Source organism: Engystomops pustulosus, chromosome 1 (genome assembly GCF_040894005.1).
Source record: "Engystomops pustulosus chromosome 1, aEngPut4.maternal, whole genome shotgun sequence".
Taxonomy (NCBI): domain Eukaryota; kingdom Metazoa; phylum Chordata; class Amphibia; order Anura; family Leptodactylidae; genus Engystomops; species Engystomops pustulosus.
In genome coordinates this window covers 263,700,717-263,724,261 of record NC_092411.1, presented here as the reverse complement: position 1 = coordinate 263,724,261, position 23,545 = coordinate 263,700,717, and the positions used below count along the sequence as shown (strand labels likewise).

The 23,545-nt window shown below is 45.8% G+C and overlaps 2 protein-coding genes across 2 annotated transcripts; both read right to left on the bottom strand.

The window, feature by feature from the left end:
- Positions 1-3,838: 3,838 nt before the first annotated feature.
- On the bottom strand, positions 3,839-6,353 carry LOC140126434 (uncharacterized). The gene is made up of 4 exons (XM_072145945.1): positions 6,073-6,353; positions 5,904-5,996; positions 4,226-5,600; positions 3,839-4,102 (listed from the first exon to the last, which is right to left on the bottom strand). The coding sequence occupies exons 1-4, from the start codon at positions 6,351-6,353 to the stop codon at positions 3,839-3,841; spliced, it is 2,013 nt and encodes a 670-aa protein (XP_072002046.1).
- A 1,570-nt stretch (positions 6,354-7,923) lies between these two features.
- Positions 7,924-22,076, bottom strand: QDPR (quinoid dihydropteridine reductase). The gene is made up of 7 exons (XM_072126040.1): positions 21,885-22,076; positions 20,724-20,816; positions 17,673-17,769; positions 15,477-15,617; positions 12,909-13,017; positions 10,906-10,989; positions 7,924-8,627 (listed from the first exon to the last, which is right to left on the bottom strand). Exons 1-7 carry the CDS (start codon positions 21,978-21,980, stop codon positions 8,522-8,524), a joined length of 726 nt encoding a protein of 241 aa, XP_071982141.1. The 5' UTR covers positions 21,981-22,076; the 3' UTR covers positions 7,924-8,521.
- Between the last annotated feature and the right edge of the window lie 1,469 nt (positions 22,077-23,545).

Below are 23,545 nucleotides of genomic sequence, written 5' to 3'. Positions count from 1 at the left end.
AAGGATTTTTCTGAGGACCCTTGCCACTAAGGGAATAGGGGGAAAGGCATAGGAAAGAGGTTCGACCCATCGATGGCTGAAAGCATCCAGTCGATCCTTCGGTGCTCCTGCCTCCAGAGTGTAGTATCGATGGCATACCGTATTCTTCTTTGTGGCGAAGAGATCGATTTGAGGAATTCCCCACAGATTTGTCAAATGGATGAATACTTCTGGATTGATGCTCCATTCGTTGGGAGAAATTTGTTCCCTGCTGAGGTAATCTGCCTCCTTGTTTAGAACTCCTCTCAGGTGCGTTGCGGAGAGGGAGAGCACATTCTCCTCTGCCCAGGAGAAGATCGTATGTGTTAAGGTGGAAAGAGTTGTCGATCTTGTCCCCCCCTGTCTTCTTAAGTAAGACACTGCTGTGGTGTTGTCTGATAAAATGTGTACATGGTGGTTCTTCAGGAGAGGTGTATTTAACCTTAGGGCTTCCCAGATGGCCCGTAGCTCTCGATAGTTTGATGGCTTCCGGGATTGGGAAGGCGTCCATAGACCTTGGGCGTAATGGGAAGGGAAGACCGCTCCCCAGCCCATACTGCTTGCGTCGGTCGCAATTGTGAGACGCGGAAGGCAGTGCCAGTGGACCCCGTTTTCCAGGTTCTTCCTCTGTAACCACCACTGTAAACTTCTTTTTACTGAGGATGGGATGATGACCTTCTTGTCCAAACCTGAGGGCCTTCGATCCCAACTGCTCAGAATCCAATTCTGTAGGATGCGGGAATGATTTTGACTCCAGGCCACTGATGGGAGACAGGCTGTAAGGAGTCCTAGGATCTTCATGGCTCCCCGGATTGATATAGACATCTTCATTCTGAAGGAGCGAACGTGTTGTCTCAGATCCTCCGCTTTCCCCTGAGGAAGAAAGGACATCAGATGAGTGGAATCTAACATTACACCAAGGAATTTCTTGAGGGTGGAGGGAGAAAAATCTGACTTTGGGGTGTTTATTAACCATCCCAATTCTGACAGCTTGTGTATCGTAAGATCTCTTGCTATAATGAGATCTGAACTGTCTTTTCCCACAATCAGCAGGTCGTCTAAATAAGGGATGATAGATACTCCCTGTAGTCTCAGAAAAGCAACCACCTCCACCATGATCTTTGTAAACACTCTTGGAGCTGATGAAATCCCAAAGGGAAGAGCCCGAAACTGAAAGTGTAGGACAGAACCTTCTGGAGAGAGGACAGAAAATCTTAAGAATTTTTGAGATGAGGGGTGAATTGGGACGTGATAGTAGGCGTCTTGCAGATCTATTGTGCACATGCAGTAATCCGTGTAAATGATTTGGGTCGCAGATCTTACCGATTCCATGTGGAAACGTCTGTAAGTGATGAACTTGTTCAAGGCCTTTAAGTTTATTATCATCCGGTTTGACCCGTTTGGTTTTTTGACCAGGAAGAGGGGAGAATAGAAGCCCGTCTTTTCTTGATCTTGCGGGACCCGGGAGATCACTCCTGAGAGAATGAGAGATGAGACTTCCTGCCAGATGAGAGAATGGGTAGAGGAAGAGGTAGATGATAAGGGAGGCATAAATCTTGATGGTGGGGGGGAACTGAATTCTATCCTGTAACCCGAGTTGATAATATTCAGGACCCAAGGGTTTGAGGTAATACGAGACCATTGGTTGACAAACCCTAGAAGACGCCCCCCCACTCTGGCGTCACTGTCTCTTCCCTCCGGAGTTGTCAGGGGAATTTGAGAATAGAAACCCCCGACCTCGGCCGCCTTTAGGGTGACTCCAGCGACCCTGTTTACCTTTTCCCCGAAAGGTCTCCTTGGTGCTCCTGAAGGGACGAAATGAAGGTTTCTTGGAAGGTGCTTTGTTCTCCGGAAACCCCTTCTTCTTATCAGAGGCTCTTTCTAATATGGCGTCCAGCTCTGGACCGAAGACGAAATCTCCAGCGAACGGGATACTACATAGCTTCGTTTTAGAACGAATGTCACCGCCCCATTGTTTTAACCACAAGGCTCTCCTTGTAGCATTTGTTAGAGCCCCTTCTTTGGCCGCAAACCGGACGCCTTCAGCTGAAGCATCGGCTAGAAAGGCAGTGGCAGATTTAAGGAGAGGAATACTTCCTAACAGAGAAGCTCTAGAGGTGCCTTCTCTAATGTGGGATTCTAATTGGTTTAACCAGAAGAAGAGGGTTCTGGCAACTGAGGTAGCCGATAAATTTGACTTTAGGCTTGTCATAGATGTTTCCCAGGCCCTTTTAAGGAGGGCGTCTGCCTTTCGGTCCATAGGGTCTTTGAGTTGAGCCGAGTCTTCAAACGGTAAGTCTGTCTTTTTGACAACCTTTGTCACCTGCACATCCATCTTAGGAACAGAGTCCCAAACTTTGGAGACTTTCGGATCAAAGACTAGACGTCGTCTAAACCCCTTGGAGGTTGTGATCTTCTTCTCTGGGTCCTTCCATTCTTCTGTAATTAACCCCAACAGGGTATCGTTAACTGGGAAGACGCGTTGTTTTTTGGCTCTCAGTCCTCCAAACAATTCGTCCTCTCTAGATGTGCAGGGGACTTCTTCTTCAATGTCTAGAGTTTCGCGAATGGCTTTTAGTAGATTATCTAACTCATCCAACTGGAAGAGGTGACGTGGATCCGTCTTTTGACCTACGTCCTGGGAATCGATTTCTTCTGTGTCCATCATAGAACAAGAAGGGACTTCAGAATCGTAATTTTCCTCCTCAGAGGAGGAGATATCCGCTAGTCTTGGCTTTTTTGGAGGGGGTTCCTTCTGTGTTGCTGAGGCCACTGAAGCCACCACTTTCTCCTCAATAAAGGATTTTAGTTCATCCATAAATGAAGTTTTTTCCTCTCGCATAAACTCTTCTATACAGGTTTTACAAATGGGCTTCTGGTAAGCCTCGGGCATAGTGCGAAAACACATATTGCATTTTTTAGCAGTGTTTCTGCTCTTAGTAGGTTTGCTAGCTTTTTCAGTTTTTTCAGGTCTGTCCTCTTTACCTTTCCCCTTAGTCCCTTGATCCTTGTCCTAAGGGAGAAAGGTAAGGAATAACTAACTTGGAGTTCTAATATGATATACTACTAGAACATGCCATACAGCACCACTTACATAACCAGGGGGGTGGAGTAGGCCCAAGTCTGCCTCATCAGCCATGTCAAAGATGTCTGGGACGGCCAGGCCACCGAACGGTATGTGCTCCTAAACAGCAGACACCGTTCCTCTGATAGAGCTAAAATTTATACCTTAACGGGGAGCCCATCCCCCTAGCTGGTGGCTCTGCTGCGCTTGTTCTGGCGCTCCGAGGCGCGTCTGACGTCACTTCCGGTCGCGGCCGGAAGTCGTCATCGGCCGCAAAGGACTCCTGGGAACGGAGTTCTCCGCGCGGCCTCGCGTAGGCCCCATTCGGCTGCCGGAGAGGACCGCTGTCCGGATCAACGAGGGACCAGGGAGGGGAAGGACCCGGCCGCGGACCCGATCCGGAGGGGAACTACGACCTGCAATAGGCCGGCGTAACCCCGGTAAGTTTCTTTTAAAGTAACATGCGTCCCCCTCCCCCCTTAGGAGGAGAGGAGCCTCTCTGACCTATCCCCTGTAGGGACAGGAAGACACTGGCGGGAGGATGCGGGTGGGAGGCTTTTAACCTCTCTGCTTCCTGTCCCTACAGAGGTCAAGGGGCATCCTCCAAGTGGGCCGTCATGGGGGACGTATTGGAAATTTCTATCAAGTCTGAGAGTAATTCTATCCTCAGAAACTGACAGGTAAGGTTCACAAATCGACAAGGCCTGGAGCTCCCCTATCCTTCTAGCGGATGTGATGGCAACTAAAAACGCTGTTTTAAGCGTTAAAAAAACGTAAATTATTTGACTCATTGGGTTCAAAGGGATCTGAGGTTAATGCATCTAAGATCAAGGAAAGGTCCCACTGAGGGGAAGATTCCTTTACAGTAGGTCTTAAGCGGGTACAGGCCTGAAAGAATCTCTTTACCCACCTGTGTTCCGCAAGTGCTGTATCAAAATATGCGCTTAAAGCTGACATCTGGACTTTCAGGGTACTAGGCCGTAAACCTTTGTCGAAACCCTCCTGCAGGAAATCAAGAACCTGGAGAATATTGGGAGAATCTTGGTTAGGATGATCTTTACACCAGGCACAAAATTTTTTCCATATCTTAAGATAAATAGCATGGGTCACAGGCTTCCTACTATTCCTCAAAGTCTTTATTACCTTAAAGGAGAGTCCTTTTGTGTTCAGGAAGGCGCTTTCAGGATCCAGGCTGATAGATTCAGGAACCCTGGGTTCTGGTGTAAGACTGGTCCCTGGTGCAAGAGGTCTGGAATCTTGGGAAGGATGAAAGGAAAGTCTAGAGCCAGCTTTTGTAGAAGCGGAAAGCAGCTTTTCTTTGGCCAAAACAGAACAACTAGAATCAGCTTGGCCGGACTGGATACTAATTTCTGGAGAACTCTGTTGATCAGAGGAACTGGAGGGAATGCGTAGAGGAGATCCTGATCCCAAGGCTGGGAGAAGGCATCCAGACCCCAAGGAACTTCCTTTGGATTTAGGGAATAGAATTTCTTGACTTTTGAATTTGTCCTGGATGCAAAGAGATCGATGGCAGGGTTTCCCCATCTGAGGACAATCTCCTGGAAGATTTCGGTTTTCAGGCTCCATTCGTGAGGGAGAATAGGTGTCCTGCTGAGGTAGTCCGCTACCTCGTTCTCTGAGCCTTTCAGATGGACTGCTGAAAGTGAAAGAGCATTCTCTTCTGCCCAAGAAAATAGTTCCTGGGAAATGGTCTGAAGTTTTTTTGACCTTGTTCCGCCCTGTCTCTTTAAATATGCAACCGTAGTTGTATTGTCGGAGAAGATTTTTAGGTGCTTCCCTTTTAGATCCTTGGTACAAGCTTTCAGGGTTTTTAGGACGGCTTTCAGCGCCCTTTCGTTTGAGGATGCACGAGTCATTGAATGGGACCAGAGGCCCTGAACGTACTTCCCTGGAAGAAGAGCTCCCCAACCTGAGGTGCTGGCATCTGTCTGGATCTGGATTATTGGCCAGAGAACCCAGTTCACACCTTTTTGAAGGTGATCGAGATCCTTCCACCAGTTTAAGGATTTTTTTACTGCTGGAGGAATTTCCAGTCGTAAATTCAGGTGATGGTAGTCTTTGTCCCATTTCGACAGGATCCAGGACTGGAGAGGTCTTGTATGGAACTGGCACCAGGCTACACATTGAATGCAGGAGGTCATGGACCCCAGAAGACTCATCGCTGCTCGTATCGAGATGTGTTTCCTCTTCTGGAAGTCCTTGATTTTCAGAAGTAATCTGTCTACTTTCTCCTGTGGAAGATAAGAAGTCTGGGTTAATGAATTTAAGGATACTCCCAAAAATTCTTTTATAGGACTGGGAGTCAGATCGGATTTTTCCAAATTTATAATCGAGCCCAATTCCCGAAGAACTTCTATTGTCACCTTCTTCTGTTTTTCTAGATGGCTTACCGAGTCTCCCACAAGTAAGAAATCGTCCAGGTATGGGACCACTAGGACTTCTTCGGTCCTTAGGTATTTGACCACTTCCGCCATAACTTTGGTAAAGACTCGGGGAGCTGAAGAAAGACCAAATGGTAAAGCTGTAAATTGAAAATGGGATTCTTCTCCTGAGGGAGAAAGCACTGCAAAACGCAAAAACTTTTGGGAATCCGCATGAATGGGAATATGATAGTATGCGTCTCTGAGATCCAGAGTACACAAAAATGCATTGTGGTTTGTTAAGGGAGTAGTAGATTTTATAGACTCCATCTTGAACTTGATATATGTCACCCATTTGTTCAGAAATTTTAAATCTATAATTAACCTGTAAGACCCATTTGGCTTCTTTATTAGGAAAAGGGGGGAGTAATGACCCGTACCTTTTTCTTCTGGGGGGACTGGACGAACCACTTCGTTTCTGCAGGGTAGACACTTGTTCCCAGAGATGGAGTGTCAGACTTCCTGAGGATTGCCTGGACAGAAAAAAAACGATGAGGAGAAGACATAAATTCTATACGGTAACCATCTTGGATAATGGAAGTCACCCACCTGTTGTTCGTTATGTTCTTCCACTGGGGGAGAAAGTCCTTCAACCTTCCCCCCACCCTGGCGTCATTGCTTCTTTTCTGGTTTGTTTGAGGAACTGAACAGGAAGGGCTTGTTTTTTCCTCCCCTGGAACTATTCCAGAAGCTTTGTCTCCAGGAAGATCTCCCCTTATTCTTTGGTTGGTCTTTGTTTGCTCTAAAGCCACGAAAAAACTGCTTTTTTGGTGTAGGTCTAGGTTCAGGAAAACCTTTCTTCTTATCCGCAGCTTTGTCAAGAATTTCATCTAGCTCAGATCCAAACAAGAATTCACCTGAAAAGGGAAGGCTGCAAAGTTTTGCTTTAGAACGAATGTCCCCCGACCATTGTTTCAACCAGAGGGCCCTTCTGGTGGCATTTGAGAGGGCGGCATCCCTTGAGGCAAAACGAATAGATTCAGCTGAGGCATCAGCTAAAAAGGCAGTAGCAGATTTAAGTAAAGGTAATGAATCTAAAATTTCTTCTCTAGGGGTGCCTTCCCTGAGATGGTCTTCTAAACCCCCTAACCAAAATAGGAGGGTACGGGATACTGAGGTTGCCGCAATATTTGTTTTGATTGTAGTCATAGAAGACTCCCAAAGTTTTTTTTAAGTAGACAATCCGATTTCCTATCCATAGCATCTTTAAGTTGTGTGGAATCCTCAAACGGTAAATCCGTCTTTTTTACAACTTTGGTAATAGGAATGTCTACTTTGGGTACATTCTCCCACAATTTTGTCTCTTCTGGGTCAAACAGTAAGCGATTTTTAAAGTCTTTAGGGACAATTAACCGTCTCTCTGGTTCTCTCCACTCATCTATCACAAGACCCCTTAAATTTTCGATAACTGGAAATACCGAATAGTTCATCTACCATGGATTTTTCTTCTACTTTATCCTCAATTCTTAGGGTATCCCTTAAGGCTTTTATCAGTAAAGACCCCTATAAGAGACCCCAAAATAATGGCAATAGACAGGGAAATAATTCCCACATATTCCAAAGCGTTTACTCACGGAACCCAGGGTTAGGGATCGCGTCTCAGCCACATCCGCCATGTTGTCCAGCTCCATGGAGACCTCAGCAGAAGTGAAACTACACTGCACGCCTCTAAATATTCACCTTCCGGCGTCTGACGTCATCAGTGGCCGCCTGTCTCCCAGGCTGCCTCACTTCCTGCGCCGAGGTCTCCGCGACGTCCCTTCCGGTCACCGGAAGTGGGGCATCGCGCGAATAGGCGGATCACAAATGGCAGCCCAGCACTGGAGACCCCAAGTGGAGCCCAGAGCTCGGACGAGGGAGTGCTGGGGAGGACAAGCACCCCGAGAGGTACGACATCCATACCCCCCCCCCCACCCCCTGGAGGAGAGAGAGAGGATTTACTCTCAACCCTATCCCCTGTAGGGACAGGAAAACACTGGTGGGAGGTTGGGGGAGGGCCTTTTAATACTCTCAATTTCCTGTCCCTACAGAGGAAGGGGAAGCAACCACCGGGGGGCCGTCATGGGGGACGAAATGGAAATACACAATTATATTGGAATGCAAATGCTTAGAGAAAGTAGAAAGGCAGATTTGCACTCCAGGTATAATGGCCTTCTGCAACCTGTCTTTAGTGAAAATGAGGTCCCTGGTGACAGGTTCCCTGTAAGACAACAATAACCGTCACTTTTTAAAATAACTTTGGATCTGAACAAGCACAGGAATTGAAGCTCTTTGAGCGGATTAGAAATAACATTCCTTCCCGGTTCTCATTTTATTAATAAAAACTGAAAGTTTTTATATTCACATCAACCATTAAAGCTCACAGTGGTGCAATATAAAGGAGTCATGTGATAGATCAGCAACCTTTATATAGCAATTTATTGGAAGTCTATAAACAGCGGTTTTCTCTTACCAAAACTTTACCAAATGTCAGGAAACAAAAGCTATAATTGCACTTATGGGATATATTCTGTATTACAGACAAAATTCAGGAATATTAGCGTATAGGTTTAAAGGAATAGGTGACATATTAATACAACATAGAAGATCTGTACTTAGACTAATGTATTATAAGACACTATATAAAGGAAAGATGTCCCTCCAGAGAGAAGTCAGAGCTGGGAAAATCCTCTCATTGCATCTAGAGTATCCGGTAGTGTGGGTGACAGCCAAGTATACAGGACTGCTGACGGGTTCCATGTATAGTGATGGGAAACTATGATGAAGTCATTCAAAGAAAAGGCCTGTGCACTTCTACAGATAAGTGACGGGTGTAACCTTCACAACATGCTATTATAATCTTTCTCTGTGCTACAGTCATTGCTCCACATTCAGCCTTTTCTTACAAATGGATGAAGGATAAGGATTGTAACTGCACTTAAAGGAACAGAGGAAGGAACAAGACTGAACCGTATTACTATGGGCAGTTTTCAGATCTCCTTGACCAGACGGTCCGCTCCTAGAGCTGAGCTGGGACCAGCTGAGTTTTCCCCTTTTCGGTGACCACCTGGATGAGGCTTCCAGACTTGGGTCTGTTATTCCCAGATATCCAGTTAAAAAATGTCCTACAACAATAAAAACAAAATAAAATCATTAGCAGGAGGGAATCGGATTCAACTAGACATATCGGGGCAGATGTATTGGCCCATTTTGTACCCACATTGTACAGATATTACACAGAGAAAAAACATACTGAGATATCACCTACTTCAAAAAAATAGAGGAGGCTCTGCCCAAAATCGGCTGCTGCAGACCCTGCCACCAGGCCCCTCCGGCTGCTGCAGACCCTGCCACCAGGCCCCTCCGGCTGCTGCAGACCCTGCCACCAGGCCCCTCCGGCTGCTGCAGACCCTGCCACCAGGCCCCTCCGGCTGCTGCAGACCCTGCCACCAGGCCCCTCCGGCTGCTGCAGACCCTGCCACCAGGCCCCTCCGGCTGCTGCAGACCCTGCCACCAGGCCCCTCCGGCTGCTGCAGACCCTGCCACCAGGCCCCTCCGGCTGCTGCAGACCCTGCCACCAGGCCCCTCCGGCTGCTGCAGACCCTGCCACCAGGCCCCTCCGGCTGCTGCAGACCCTGCCACCAGGCCCCTCCGGCTGCTGCAGACCCTGCCACCAGGCCCCTCCGGCTGCTGCAGACCCTGCCACCAGGCCCCTCCGGCTGCTGCAGACCCTGCCACCAGGCCCCTCCGGCTGCTGCAGACCCTGCCACCAGGCCCCTCCGGCTGCTGCAGACCCTGCCACCAGGCCCCTCCGGCTGCTGCAGACCCTGCCACCAGGCCCCTCCGGCTGCTGCAGACCCTGCCACCAGGCCCCTCCAGCTGCTGCAGACCCTGCCACCAGGCCCCTCCGGCTGCTGCAGACCCTGCCACCAGGCCCCTCCGGCTGCTGCAGACCCTGCCACCAGGCCACCCCCCCCCCCTCGGCTGCTGCAGACCCTGCCACCAGGCCACCACCCCCCCCCCCCCCTCGGCTGCTGCAGACCCTGCCACCAGGCCACCCCCCCCCTCGGCTGCTGCAGACCCTGCCACCAGGCCACCCCCCCCCCCCTCGGCTGCTGCAGACCCTGCCACCAGGCCACCCCCCCCTCGGCTGCTGCAGACCCTGCCACCAGGCCACGCCCCCTCGGCTGCTGCAGACCCTGCCACCAGGCCACGCCCCCTCGGCTGCTGCGGCACTCGCCAACAGGCCCCCCCCCCTCAGCTGCTGCGGCACCCGCCAACATGCCCTCCGCCGCTGCAGCACCCGCCAAGAGCCCCCCCCCTCCGCCGCTGCGGCTCCCCCCAACAGCCCCCCCCCCACCAGACCCCTCTGCTGCTGTGGCACCCCCCTACAGGCCCCTGTCATTTGTGACCATAGTCAAAAGCTTATCCGGAAGGTGGCCGACCCCTTAAATTTAAGTGCATAGGTTAAGTGCATAGGTTTTTTTAGTGAGACAAATGGAATACACACAGACACCTGCACCTCCTACTCCTGCAGAATCCTCTTTCCTCTGCTCCAGTTGCAGGGTGCCGTTCTCCTTTTGCAAAGGTCCCTTTATCTGAGGCCCTGCCCTCTTCATTCACACTGGATAGGAATCCATCAATATAGATGACCACAAAATACCATTGATACTGCTAATTGTTGGGCAGTAATGGGACAGGTAGGATGGTGGAGGCCCCGCCTCCTTCTTACTGGTGGGGGCCCCGGGTCTCGCACCACAGGTGCCCTCCCTATAATCCAGCCCTGCAAGTACTGTATGTTAAATTAACACTTTTGGAATATCCCATTATAGAGAATAGCAGAACTATTGGTGAAGATAAGGGCAATGCTCCTGTTCCACAGTAAGGTATCACAATAGTATCAAACCCAGTATAAACTATGTTAAGAATTCGAGAAATAATTCAGCTTTTGTTGATACAAAGTGAACTAGAAAAAGAGAAAAAGTCGCTATTGTAAAATATCAAACCACAATGGTTATTTTATTTTAATTCTTTAAAATATGAAAAATGTGTTTTGATCAGCGAGGGCTCCCCAAGCCTCTCTAACCACTAAGATGCCATGTTTAGTATTGATCAGGGCATCTAAAGAGTTTATCTACCAAAAGATCCCAGGACCCAGTGGTAAGGCCCGTATACTCCAGCTGTATACATGTGGTGGCGGTCATGATGGTTTTGTTTTCAAATACAATTTTCCATACGAAAATATTTTCAGAAATGTTTTTTTCAGATGTAGAATATTTTTGGATGATATTTATTTATTTTGCAACAATCACCAATGACACCTCTGATAATTTCGTAACGAGACGAAAGCCCTAATAGACACAACAGAAGCCGAGGAAAGTATATTGATATCCGTGTACTCACTCAGCGATAAATTCTAGCGGTGTCCAGGATGTGAAGTCTGCATCGGGCATGGAGGCTCGGTTCGCTGGCGTATCCAAGGTTACGCTGTCAGGGAAGAGATAAGGATTATTAAAAACACACAATCAGATGGAGACTTGGTAATATTAACCCTTCAGTCCAACTCAGAATGGTTTGTCCTATTGAGATCACTGCACTGAAATGCCTATTGCCAACAACAGGGCGGCGCCACCTCTGATCCTAGCAACGGATTACATCATTAAAGGGGTTTTCCCACGAACAAATGTTATGGGATACAGGCTCTCACAAAGCAAAAATCCTAGCATCTTTATGTGCAAAACCGGTAGAGACATCCGCCCCCCAACAGACTGTAGGACCACCTTTGGTGGTAATGTTAGCTGCAAAGTATTGAGGAGCCGAATACAAGTAATTTCAGTGTCTATTTGTAAAAATTTACAACAGCTCTTTACACTTCAAATACTTTGTGTCGATGCATCATATAAAATAGCAATAAAAACACAATGGGGAGATTTATCAGAAGTGTCTGAGGTAATACTGTTCTAGTATCTCATGGCAACCAATTAGAGCTCAGCTTTTGTTTTATAAACAGCTGTGGGAAAATGAAAGCTGAGCTCTGATTGGTTGTCATTAGCTACTAGAACAGTCCTGCTCTCAGACACTTCTGATAAATCACCCCCATTGACTTTTGTGACTGGAACATTTAATAAAAAGATGTCCGCCGCGATGGAGAGGAGGGGTGACCCCACCCCTGTGCACTGAACTCTCTTATCGCTCCGTGCGGCCATTGCTGTCTATGGGGGACGAAGGTTTGGCCGCAAGCTAGCGGCCGTACATACGCCCCCCCCCCCCCCCCCCCCCCCATACAGTGTGAATGCAGCCTAAGTGATGTAAGTGAAGTCCCATGATAGTAAAAAAAAAAATTTCAAAATCCAATTGCCACAGGGACAAAAAAAATTTTCTCTTGTTTGGAGCTACAATTATGAAATATACCTGTTCTGACTTACATACAAATTCAGCTTAATAATAAACAAATAAAAAAACACACCTATCTTGTACATAATCCAGGGACTGCCGTATTAGTATTAAATGTAATCTACCATTAAGATCAAGCCCCTCAGCTCCCTTACCCCTGCAGGAGAGGGGGGGGGGGACATGTTCTGCTCATTGTAACAGCCTGTGAATCTGCAACACTGATGAGCTCTGGTAATGCTTCCAGGGCCCTTCAGAATCTTTAGCATAATTTGAAGGAGGCCATGGACGACAAATATAAGAAGATTACCACAGTCACAGTGCCTGGATCTATGAGTAAGTGGTTTATCATGATGGTAGATTTCGTTTCTACAAGTAGCCTATGTACTACATATACATTGCTGTACACTATGCAGGCGAGAAGAGAAAAGGAACACGGGACAAGTTCTTATGCAAGACTAAAAAATATTGCAAATATAGATAATAGTATTCACGTTTGAGCTTTATGTATGCATCTATTTGGACCATTCCTACTTAGAACTGCTCTGTGCGCTTCCTCTAAGAGGTTTGGGAATAAACCGACAACTGGGCGTTCCCAAAATTACACAATACTGTCCAATCACTACAGACAATACCACACCATGTACAGAGGAGGAAATAAATAGTATTTGTCAATGAAGTGGAGGAAAAACATTGAATACATACAACACAGTGTTATAAGAAAATAAAGAATACAAGTATTTATCATCAGACGTGTCAGGAGAGGAGACTCCAAGCATCCAGGCATCGTGCCGTGTAGGGTTATTACATGCATTACGAGGATATGATCTGTCTATGAACATAATGATAACTTTAGATGTACAGTCAGGTTCACCATCTTCACGTCTCTGAGCGCCTGTAAGGTCCTACAATCAATACACCAGAGTCTACAGACAGCGAGCAGAGACTACAAGTAAACAGCAACATATTCAATCTGACATTCACAGAAAATCAATACCAGAGAGTAAGCGACTTACGGCAGGATGGCGACAGCGGCAGAATCGGCAGGCAGGCCACTCTTCTCCCCGCCCAGGCTCTGGCACAGCTGATGTATGGTGGCTTTCGCCATACCATAGGCGATCATCCCTACACAAGATACAATGGAGGTCACTTTTTTTTGTTGCAGTGTCGGGTTTTTTTTGCGCACAAGTTTTGTGGTTTATTAGGCCGGGATTTTAGCTTGCGCCAGTGGATAAATTGGCACACAACCTAGAAGTGTATGAAACGACTCCACATTCATTATAGCGATATTGAATTTGGTAGACTTGCTTTTGGCTGGTCTAATTATGCGCCAAAAAAAGTGTCGAAAAACTAGAAGTGTTGGGATTCAAAAGGTGCGACTAAATTGAGCACCAAAATATGAAAAAAAAAAGTTTGAATGCCCTAAAAGAAGCTAAATTGTGGCGCAGACACTTGACAAATATGGAACACAAGGCGCAGCAACATGGGGGGAAAAAAATGAATGAATGAATGATATTGGTATCAATTATCTTTAGATTATGTTTATGGTGAGAGATGGTCAGATCTGCTATGTGTAGCTTTGATCAGCAACCGGAGCACCGATGTTCCTGCCTGGACCTCCACCCTCCATCAGATAACCATGGTAATGGTCTTGTGAGAACCCTGGGGTGACAATGGGAGGAGAAAGAAATGATTTAGGCTGGAATAGCAGCGCTGAGGGTGCAGAGGACACATCTTGGGTGCACCAGGTGCCTCATTAGCATACAGATTAAACTGGGAATATCTCAGAAATGGCATCATGTATAGAAATAATAAAAGTTTGCTGGAAATTCCAGTGCATTTCTCTACAACATGCCGGCAGTGACACTTGGAGGAGATGGCAGCCTCCGTTAAAAGGATAATCTCGGTACAACTTTCCATCTCAAACACACAAACTATTTCTGGGTGCAAATACAACTAGGAGGTTGTCAGATGTGTATGTAAGTGGGGGTGTACTGGTTGTTCTAGATATCTAAATCAAGTATATTTAAATTTTTTAAACCTCAGCTGAGAAGGGGTGGAGGGTGGAACGGCGGGGAGGCAAATGGAGGAAATATAAATTATAGAACAGACAGTCCACGGGTTACAAGATAGGTTCTACAGGTTTTTTCTTAAGTCGAATTTGTATGTAAGTCGGAACTGTTTATTTTAGTAACATCCAGAGAGGTCACCAGAGGTCACAGTGGGCAGAGGGGTCTTTCTTTAACTAGGGGTCGTCTGTAAGTCGAGTGTCCTTAAGTAGGGGACCGCCTGTATATGTAACAGCATTTTGCTGTGGCATTGATATTTGTAAAATATGTGTAATATTTTCTATGACTATTTGTATTTTGTGAAAAATTCAATACAGTATTAAAAAAAAAAAAAAATCAGGTATAGAATTTTAGAAGCAATGCACTGTGGGATAGAGTTATGCAAATCAGCTTTCTTTCAGAAAACATGCATGTGCAAACTAGAAGTAAAATTCAAGACCATTTTCTTTCATCTAGAGAAGAGTCATTTTTTAGAGGTTGTCCATTAAACACTACCTGGATGCTTATCCAATCATTTGTCGGATTGGTGACCGACCTCAGATTGTGATTGGTTGAGTGGAGACAGCCAGGAAGTGCAGTGCAGTGCAGTGCAGTGGGGACCAGTAGTGGAGACACAGGAACAGTGGAGGAGAAGAACATAACATTTTATTATGTTACTGGCCAACAGCAGATCGCTTTTAAATAGCAATTTTATATACTGGACAACCCCTTTAACAATAGACTTCTCTGGCTACCGTTGCCTTCACAGTGCCCAAAACTAGGTCAGCAGGATAGGATGATGTGACTAGCGGACTAGACTACATACAGGGTTTCTACAGATGTATCAACCTGATACACATAGGTCCGCAGAGGAGCTGTGTACATAAAGAACCAGCTTCATAGCTTCCATGTAAAAGTAGCTCAGGGGTGCAGGACTACTAGACTTCTTATATGAAATACTGAATTGTCCAGAAGACATTAGTTCTTCTGTCTTCCTGCAATTTGTTATAATGAGAACTCCCAATCCTGCGGAGGAGATTGCCCAATCCATCTGTAATACACATTGTCTGCTCCAAAATGAAATACACATGTCCCATGGACACATCACAGACATTCCTGAGGGACCCAGCCCCGCATGTGGTCACCAGGGAACTTATTACTTACATTACAAACAGGCGCAGTTATGGTTGGGACAATGTAATGTCTCCTCCCCTCCCCCCAGTATAGTCTTACTAATTGTTCCCCATAACTATGTCAGATCTGGGATCAGAAACAGAGAGACTATTACACAAGTCAAGGGCAAAGGGCGACACGTGTCAGGAGACAAAGGTCTCTTTACTCAGGACCAGGACACGTCCACAAGGTTTCTTACTCAATCTATAGACATAAGAGAAGTTATAGCAGAGACCTATAGAGTCCATAGACAAAGTAGTAGCTAGTTGCAGGTAACATCTGATAAAAGTAAATATGATATATAAATACTTATAAAATATATGGATTTTCCAGCTCTAATTCCATGAACCCTCTTGTCCTTACCTGGAGTAGCGGACAGTGCGGCATTCGCCCCGGATAAGGTGAGCAGGCCGCCCTCCTTCAGGTGCTTGGTAGCGAGGTGACTGGAGATGGTGGATGTCCACACGCTCTGTTTCCACATCAGGTCACAATTCTTATAGAAGGCTGAAAAGAAATCAAGAAAATAGGGTTAACAGCAGAAAAAAAAGCAAAAAAATTTAAAAAAACCCACATGAAAAGACCCACATTTCATACAGTGTCCATGGAACAGGAATACAATCTGATATCCACATCCTGCTGCAGGTTGTAGCTGTATACGGTATGATAAATAGCACCGCGCATGCACGCCAATCACAATGCCTTATACTGCGCCCGTAACAGGGGCCACATATACAGACACCAAAGTTGGAGTCATTTGGAGGCTAAGAGGCAACATTTATTTCTTTCTGCTTGCAGTTGAAAGTCTGTGCTGACATCACGGCCCAGACCCTTGTTTCTAGCATTTCTATAGGGTCCCAGGGAACATTCACTGTGGGGGGGTCCTTCCTAAGCTCTAGGTGGTTCCTAAACTCCCTCTAACATTGGGTCTTCATTTTCCAATGGCACGGAAGGAGGGGGACTACAGTATTTTTCAGACTATAAGGCGCACCGGAGTATAAGGCGCACCATCAATAAATGGCTGCTGAAATTAGGTTCATATATAAGGCGCTCCGGATTATAAGGCGCACCTGAGAAGGATGAATGAGCTTCTATAAACTAGCTTCAGTTGCTTAAGTTAGAGATTGGGAGACCCCTGTATTCTACAGTCATAAAAAAAAATTGAATTCTCATTTCACTTTGGTAGAACGGATCAATAGAGCAAATGCAGATAAACACCAGGATCGGTTATCTCCTCCTGTTAACAAATTATTAACCAGTAAGAACACAGATCTATAAAACACACAGAGCAGATCTAGAAGGACAGGAGAATCCTCATGTATCAATAATATACAGTCTGATCTGATGCACTGCGGCCACACTACACAAATAATACAATTATAGTAAGTGATATATCATCAGTTTTCATCATCATCCCTGGAAGGCTGATATAATACGAGATACACTATAAGTCATGCTCTGATCCCAAAAGTTTTTATTTTTTTTAACCACCAAAAAACTTGTGGTTTCAAGTACGTAATAAGCTACGACACAAACAGTTTACATATGGATCTTATGAAAAGCATTATAGTAATTGATGCCAGGCGCACATGTGGTGAAAACGGCTGACTCACTATGAACGGGAGAATATTATCAAACGTTCTCATTGTAAGAAAACAGTTTTGGTCCCTTTAACGTTACACAGGACCCCAGGAACCTGCTAGAAAATCCTAAACAGTGAAGAAAATTATGTAACATTATCCTGTGTAAGGATTAGACTGATGGACTACTGAGAGGGATAATGCCAGAATAACATGCGAACCAGTCACTACTAGATCCTGATGCATGACCAAAATTCATGAAGAATCCAAGAATTAAGCACATTGGCCCATATTTATCAAACTAGTGCAGCCTGTACTATGTGCAGTTTGCCTGTGGAGTGTGTAGAGGGCGCCAGATTGATCAGATTCATGAATCTGACGCCCCCTGCGCTGATCGGGAAGTATCACCCTCTTTTTTTGGTGCACTGTTCATTCTGCAGAATTGTGGCACTCATCAGTAATAAATGTGGCACACGGCCCGACTAAGCATTAACGCGTCCCATTTTTTCTGTCTTGTCGAACACATTGCAGCGAGGACACAAAATCTGGCACGGACACTTTATAAATACATGTGCAAGCTGTTTGCACGTTCTTTTAAGTGCAACAAATATTAACAAATATTGGCCAATGTGTCAATGGACAGGGGAATTGATAATAATAATAATTCTTTAATTATATAGCACACACGGATTACGCAGCGCTGCACAGAGTTTGCCAAATCAGTCCCTGCCCCCTTGGGCTCACAATCTAATCAACCTACTAGTATGTTTTGGAGTGTGGGAGGAAACTGGAGGACCCAGAGGAAACCCACGCAAACACAGAGAGAACATACAAACTCTTTGCAGATGGATATACGAGATAAGGTTTTTGTAATCAAGCACAAAACAGAATCAGCACAGAATTTGGAGCTTTATATAGAACATAAAACCAGAAATTACAGATGTTGTACGAGAACCCATACACCAAATCTCCCTTCACTTACATTTTGCTTTCGCAGATCCTCCCGCCCAGCCTCCAGCTACACATAAGATTGCGTCCACCTTCTGCCCACTGAGGAGCTGGTCCACTGCTGAGGTGACCTGGATCAGGAGACAGCAAGAAGAAACAGTGAGCGCAGAGATTGTGAACATGTTACATCACCGCTCATAATTATCTACAGTTAAAACAAAATAAAAATGCAAAAATTTTTCAAAAAAGGAAGGAAGTATTCAATAGCTTGAGATGGATTCATATAAATCTTTCTACCAAAGATATGGAATAATACAAAAGAAAACGATGAGAGAGTTTATTACATAAATATTAGCTTTTAGAATCACCTAAGTGAAGCTGGCCCCCCCACCTTGTTCAAATCAAACAAAATTGGTGTCAAACGTTTGTGCAGCAGAAATTTTCATTTGTGCCGCTATAATTTTTAAGATTTTAATGAAAGTTTCCAGAGGTCATCAGAGGTCAACCAGCCCCCCCACATTGCCCAAATCAAACAAAACTGGTTCCAAATAATTCTGCTACGTTTGTGCTGGTTTGTGCTGCGCAAATTTTTGTTTGTGCTGCTTTTGTTTTGAATTTATGAACAAAAAATTAAAGTTCAAAAGTTCAAGCAGCCCCCCCACATTAACGGAATCAAACAAAACTGGTGTCAAACGTTAGTGCTACGTTTGTGCAGCAAAAATTTTCGTTTGTGCCGCTATCATTTTTAATATATTCATACTTTTTTGCAGAGGTCATCAGAGTTCATTTCTTCCAAAGTACAATGTGTTTGCTAGCTCCCCCTGGTGATCAAACCAGGGAAGTGTCACTAGGTTTGTTTTTTACCAGTTCATCCTAAACACCTCAAACACCTGAACATACCTTAAAAATGATAGTGGCACAAAAATTTTTGCTGCACAAACCAGCACAAACGTAGCACTAATGTTTGACACCAGTTTTGTTTGATTCCTTTAATGTGGGGGGGCTGCTTGAACTTTTGAACTTTCATTTTTTGTTCATATATTCAAAACAAAAGCAGCACAAACAAAAATTTGCGCAGCACAAACCAGCACAAATGTAGCAGAATTGTTCGGCACCAGTTTTGTTTGATTTGGGCAATGTGGGGGGGCTGGTTGACCTCTGATGACCTCTGGAAACTTTCATTAAAATCTCGAAAACGATAGCGGCACAAACAAAAATTTCTGCTGCACAAACCAGCACAAACGTAGCACAAACGTTTGACACCAATTTTGTTTGATTTGAACAAGGTGGGGGGGCCAACTTCACTCAGGTTTCAGAATCTCTGCATTCACCGTTTCCTCTTGTATTATTCCGTATTATTCCATATCTCAGGTAGAAAGGTTTATATGAAACCTCAGGATATACTATAAATAATCAATTCATAATTTTGTTTTAACTGCAAGTAAATATTAGCTGTGACAAAACAACAACAAGTTATACATTGATATGACTGAAGAAATGAAGCTGTACCATCTTTTTGCAGTATATATTCAAGGTCACTACAGTCGCGTCACATTTATTGTCAGCACCTTATCTGCACAGAGATCCGGGTCTCAGATGTTAGACATGTCTGTGCGGCGCATTAAATCGATTTTCTCATGCTATGATTATAATATAATTTAAAGGGGACATCGCACCTCATTTCAATATTTACTAATTGATGTCAATACTGGGATAAGCAACAGAATCCTGGTGCCGCAAAACAAGAGACAATGCAAAATCACAAGCCTCTTAAAACACAATGTGGTCCTGAGAAGATGGACCTCCTCACCCTGCATGATGTGCAAATACCCAACATTGGACATATTTAAAAGAGTTGTCTTTATAATGTGTAATAAAACGTTTTGAAACTTTCCAATATGTATTCTGTCTTCTTAATCCTGTGAAACCTCTCTCCTATCCTGATACATTTTTCCTAAGCAGTATCCCAAATTCCTAGCCTGGATACAATTGTTATAGCTGTAAGGAGTAATGGTTAAAGGTTTCTGCACGGTCTATATTCACTGACTGCAAACAGATCTAGGAAGTGTTGAAGAATTGAGACACTGGGTATACACATAGTAGATAATATATATATAGCATTAAATATGATAGAGGTACTATACTATTGTATAGGTAATCTAGATGCCTTTATATGAATCAGGGTGCAAACAAATCTTAATTGACTTATATTGTGGACTAGGAAGACAAAAAACATCAACCCAAATTTTTATTATTTTAGACTAGCATTCCCATTAACATGGCACGAGGTGATCACATTGACAATTATTAGACCATTTCTATACAATGTTTTATGTTCCAAAGCCTAGAATATAAATCTGAAGAATCATGTACAGGCAGTCCCCGGGTTACATACAAGATAGGGTCTGTAGGTTTGTTCTTAAGTTGAATTTGTATGTAAGTCGGAACTCATTGTAATCCCAGCCAGAACTTTTTAGGTCTCTGTGACAATTGGATTTTAAAAATGTTGGGTTGTCATAAGAACCAGGATTAACACTAAAGCTTCATTACAGACACCTGTGATAACTGTTACAGCTGTTTATTGTAGCCTAAGGCTAAAGTACAGTAAATTACCAAAATCCAGAGGTCTGTTTGTAACTAGGGGTCGTATGTAAGTCAGGTGCTCTTAAGTAGGGGACCGCCTGTATTGACAGACAGACAGGACATACAATGTTGAATTCATCTCTCCGTTTTTCCCCTAGGCACAATGTGATGTGTAATTATGATAAGATCATAATACAAGAGCCATTACAAAGGACATGATCTCATATGACAGACAGACTACTAATGCCCCATATAGCAAAAAGGAGAAGAGTACATACAGTGTCACACCGTATCCACATCTTACATGACCTCGGGGCAGGACTGTATGTACGAGCGCAGTCACAGTAATGACATCTAGTAACGGTTTCACCTCTGGCAATTGCTGTATGATGGTCTGATACAATCGCTTCCATTACATTGTAACATCTCAATAATATAGCAATCTCCTGCTACATGGTCCAGTAACCTGGTGCTGAGCAGACATGGACCGTTGCCGACTCACCTCTTCTGACTGCTCTGTGAACGAGTCTGACAGTTTGACAACCACGTTGGCGTTTGCGTCTGCATTTTCCGATATGTCTATGGATGCCACCCACTGTGGAAATAGCAGGCAGACAGATTATCATAAGAAAATGTAAGTCTGGAAGAGCAGTCTGCCAGCTGTAACTGGAGGGATCATTCATGGTGTACGGACGGGCACTGGACAGGCAACGGAAAATTAAACAGACCAGTTGTAGTGAAAGGGTGCAGCAGAGCTTTACCAAATGGTGGGACATCAGCTCTGCCACACATCTGCCACATCTGATGCACCACTGCTCAACCACCTCCACTGCACCCCAGCTCCCCCCCACTGATGCACAGAAGCTCCCTGTCCCACTCCAACACTTCTCCTACCAGTCCCCTTCAGCTATTTCCCCACCGGTGTCCCCACTGTGGTGCAGCCCAGCTCTCCCCTCTCTGCTACACCCAGGCTCCAGTGCACACCAGCTCTCGCCACTGTCCAGGGCACCCCAGCTCCCCCCATTATGGTGCACCCCACCTCCCCCCTGTCCAGGGCACCCCACCTCCCCCCTGTCCAGGGCACCCCACCTCCCCCCTGTCCAGGGCACCCCACCTCCCCCATTATGGCGCACCCCACCTCCCCCCATTATGGCGCACCCCACCTCTCCCCTGTCCAGGGCACCCCAGCTCCCCCCAGTATGGCGCACCCACCTGTCCGGGGAACCCCGCCTCTCCCCACCGTCCGGGGCACCCCGCCTCCCCCCACTGTCCGGGGCACCCCGCCTCCCCCCACTGTCCGGGGCACCCCGCCTCCCCCCACTGTCCGGGGCACCCCGCCTCCCCCCACTGTCCGGGGCACCCCGCCTCCCCCCACTGTCCGGGGCACCCCGCCTCCCCCCACTGTCCGGGGCACCCCGCCTCCCCCCACTGTCCGGGGCACCCCGCCTCCCCCCACTGTCCGGGGCACCCCGCCTCTCCCCACTGTCCCCAGAAGTGCAGGTTACACTATATCCTTCTATAAATGCACTAAGTTCAGCTCTGCTACATTAGTGTATTGTTATTGCCTGGACACATCCTGGCAGTGAGTGACAAGTACACAAGTCACTGCCACATGTGCCATGTCCTGCTATAAATGACAGTAATAGACACAGCGCACACTCACCCAGTTCTTGGCCTTGAAGAACTCCACACACTTGGAGCCCAGAGCCCCCCGGCCCCCATACACCAGCACCCTGCGCGCCTCTCCTGCAGCCGCCATCAGCACAGACCAAGGAGGAAAGCGGCGCCGCAGCAGCTACTGTCATACAAGTCTGCGTCTGACCGCGCCCCCTCTGACGTCATACACCACCTGCCTAACAAGAGCTAGCGCCTGCGCCCGCCCCTCTAATGTTAACACGCCCCAAGTCGTTACAAAAAGCTACGGCTGGGACCCGCCCCCACCGGTGTCACCACGCCTCCTGTCATACAAGTAGTTCTAGCCTAGACCCGCCCCCTCTATCGTTACCACGCCTCCCCTGAGCTACCCGGCCAGGTTAATACTACAAGTGACGTCACACGATGTGATTGGAGGCTGCGGGCTGCTACTCTGCCAGGCAGAGGGGTCACATGACCTTGTATTAGAGTCAGTGCAGCTCTTATAGAGCGGGAATAGATGATAGTGATCACAGGGGCCAAGATACCAGGATGTGGTAGAGAGAGCTTGTTTTTATTATTCTCATTGCGGTTTTTATTTTTATTTTTCCGCTGTAGCCAAACAATTAAAATCATAATATAGTAAGAGTTCATTCATTCATATTAAGTTCTCCCTTTTCCACCTTTGAAAACATATTTCTGTTTATTATCCCTGTATGTGACATCACTGTGTGTATAATCCCTGTACTGTGACATCACTGTGTATTATCCCTGTACTGTGACATCACTGTGTGTATTATCCCTGTACTGTGACATCACTGTGTGTATTACCCCTGTACTGTGACATCACTGTGTGTATTATCCCTGTACTGTGACATCACTGTGTGTATAATCCCTGTACTGTGACATCACTGTGTGTATTATCCCTGTACTGTGACATCACTGTGTGTATTATCCCTGTACTGTGACATCACTGTGTATTATCCCTGTACTGTGACATCACTGTGCATTATCCCTGTACTGTGACATCACTGTGTGTATTTTCCCTGTACTGTGACATCACTGTGTGTATTATCTCTGTACTGTGACAGCACTGTGTGTATTATCTCTGTACTGTGACATCACTGTGTGTATTATCCCAGTACTGTGACAGCACTGTGTGTATTATCTCTGTACTGTGACATCACTGTGTGTATTATCTCTGTACTGTGACATCACTGTATGTATTATGACTGTACTGTGACATCACTGTGTGTATTATCCCTGTACTGTGACATCACTGTGTGTATTATCCCTGTACTGTGACATCACTGTGTGTATTATCTCTGTACTGTGACATCACTGTGTGTATTATCCCTGTACTGTGACATCCTTTTGTGTATTATACATATGCTGTGACATCACTGTGTGTATTATCCCTGCACTGTGACATCCTTTTGTGTATTATACATATGCTGTGACATCACTGTGTGTGTTATCTCTGTACTGTGACATCACTGTGTGTATTATCTATGTACTGTGACATCACTGTGTGTATTATCCCTGTACTGTGACATCACTGTGTGTATTATCTCTGTACTCTAACATCACTGTGTGTATTATCCCTGTACTGTGATATCACTGTGTGTATTACCTCTGAACTGTGACATCACTGTGTGTATTATCCCTGTACTGTGACATCACTGTGTGTAT

Bases quoted from the DNA above. Each gene is read 5' to 3' on its own strand.
- LOC140126434 (XM_072145945.1), bottom strand. From the start codon at position 6,353: ATGAAATTCTTGACAAAGCTGCGGATAAGAAGAAAGGTTTTCCTGAAC. The intron at 5,601-5,903 runs GTACGGGTCATT...GTCTTTCTTCAG, and splicing joins AGTCCCCCCAGAAGAAAAAG to CTCCCCGAGTCTTTACCAAA. The intron at 4,103-4,225 runs GTAATAAAGACT...AATATTCTCCAG, and splicing joins CAAAAGGACTCTCCTTTAAG to GTTCTTGATTTCCTGCAGGA.
- QDPR (XM_072126040.1), bottom strand. From the start codon at position 21,980: ATGGCGGCTGCAGGAGAGGCGCGCAGGGTGCTGGTGTATGGGGGCCGG. The intron at 17,770-20,723 runs GTGAGTCGGCAA...CTCCTGATCCAG, and splicing joins TCACAGAGCAGTCAGAAGAG to GTCACCTCAGCAGTGGACCA. The intron at 13,018-15,476 runs GTAAGGACAAGA...TATCTTGTGTAG, and splicing joins CGCACTGTCCGCTACTCCAG to GGATGATCGCCTATGGTATG.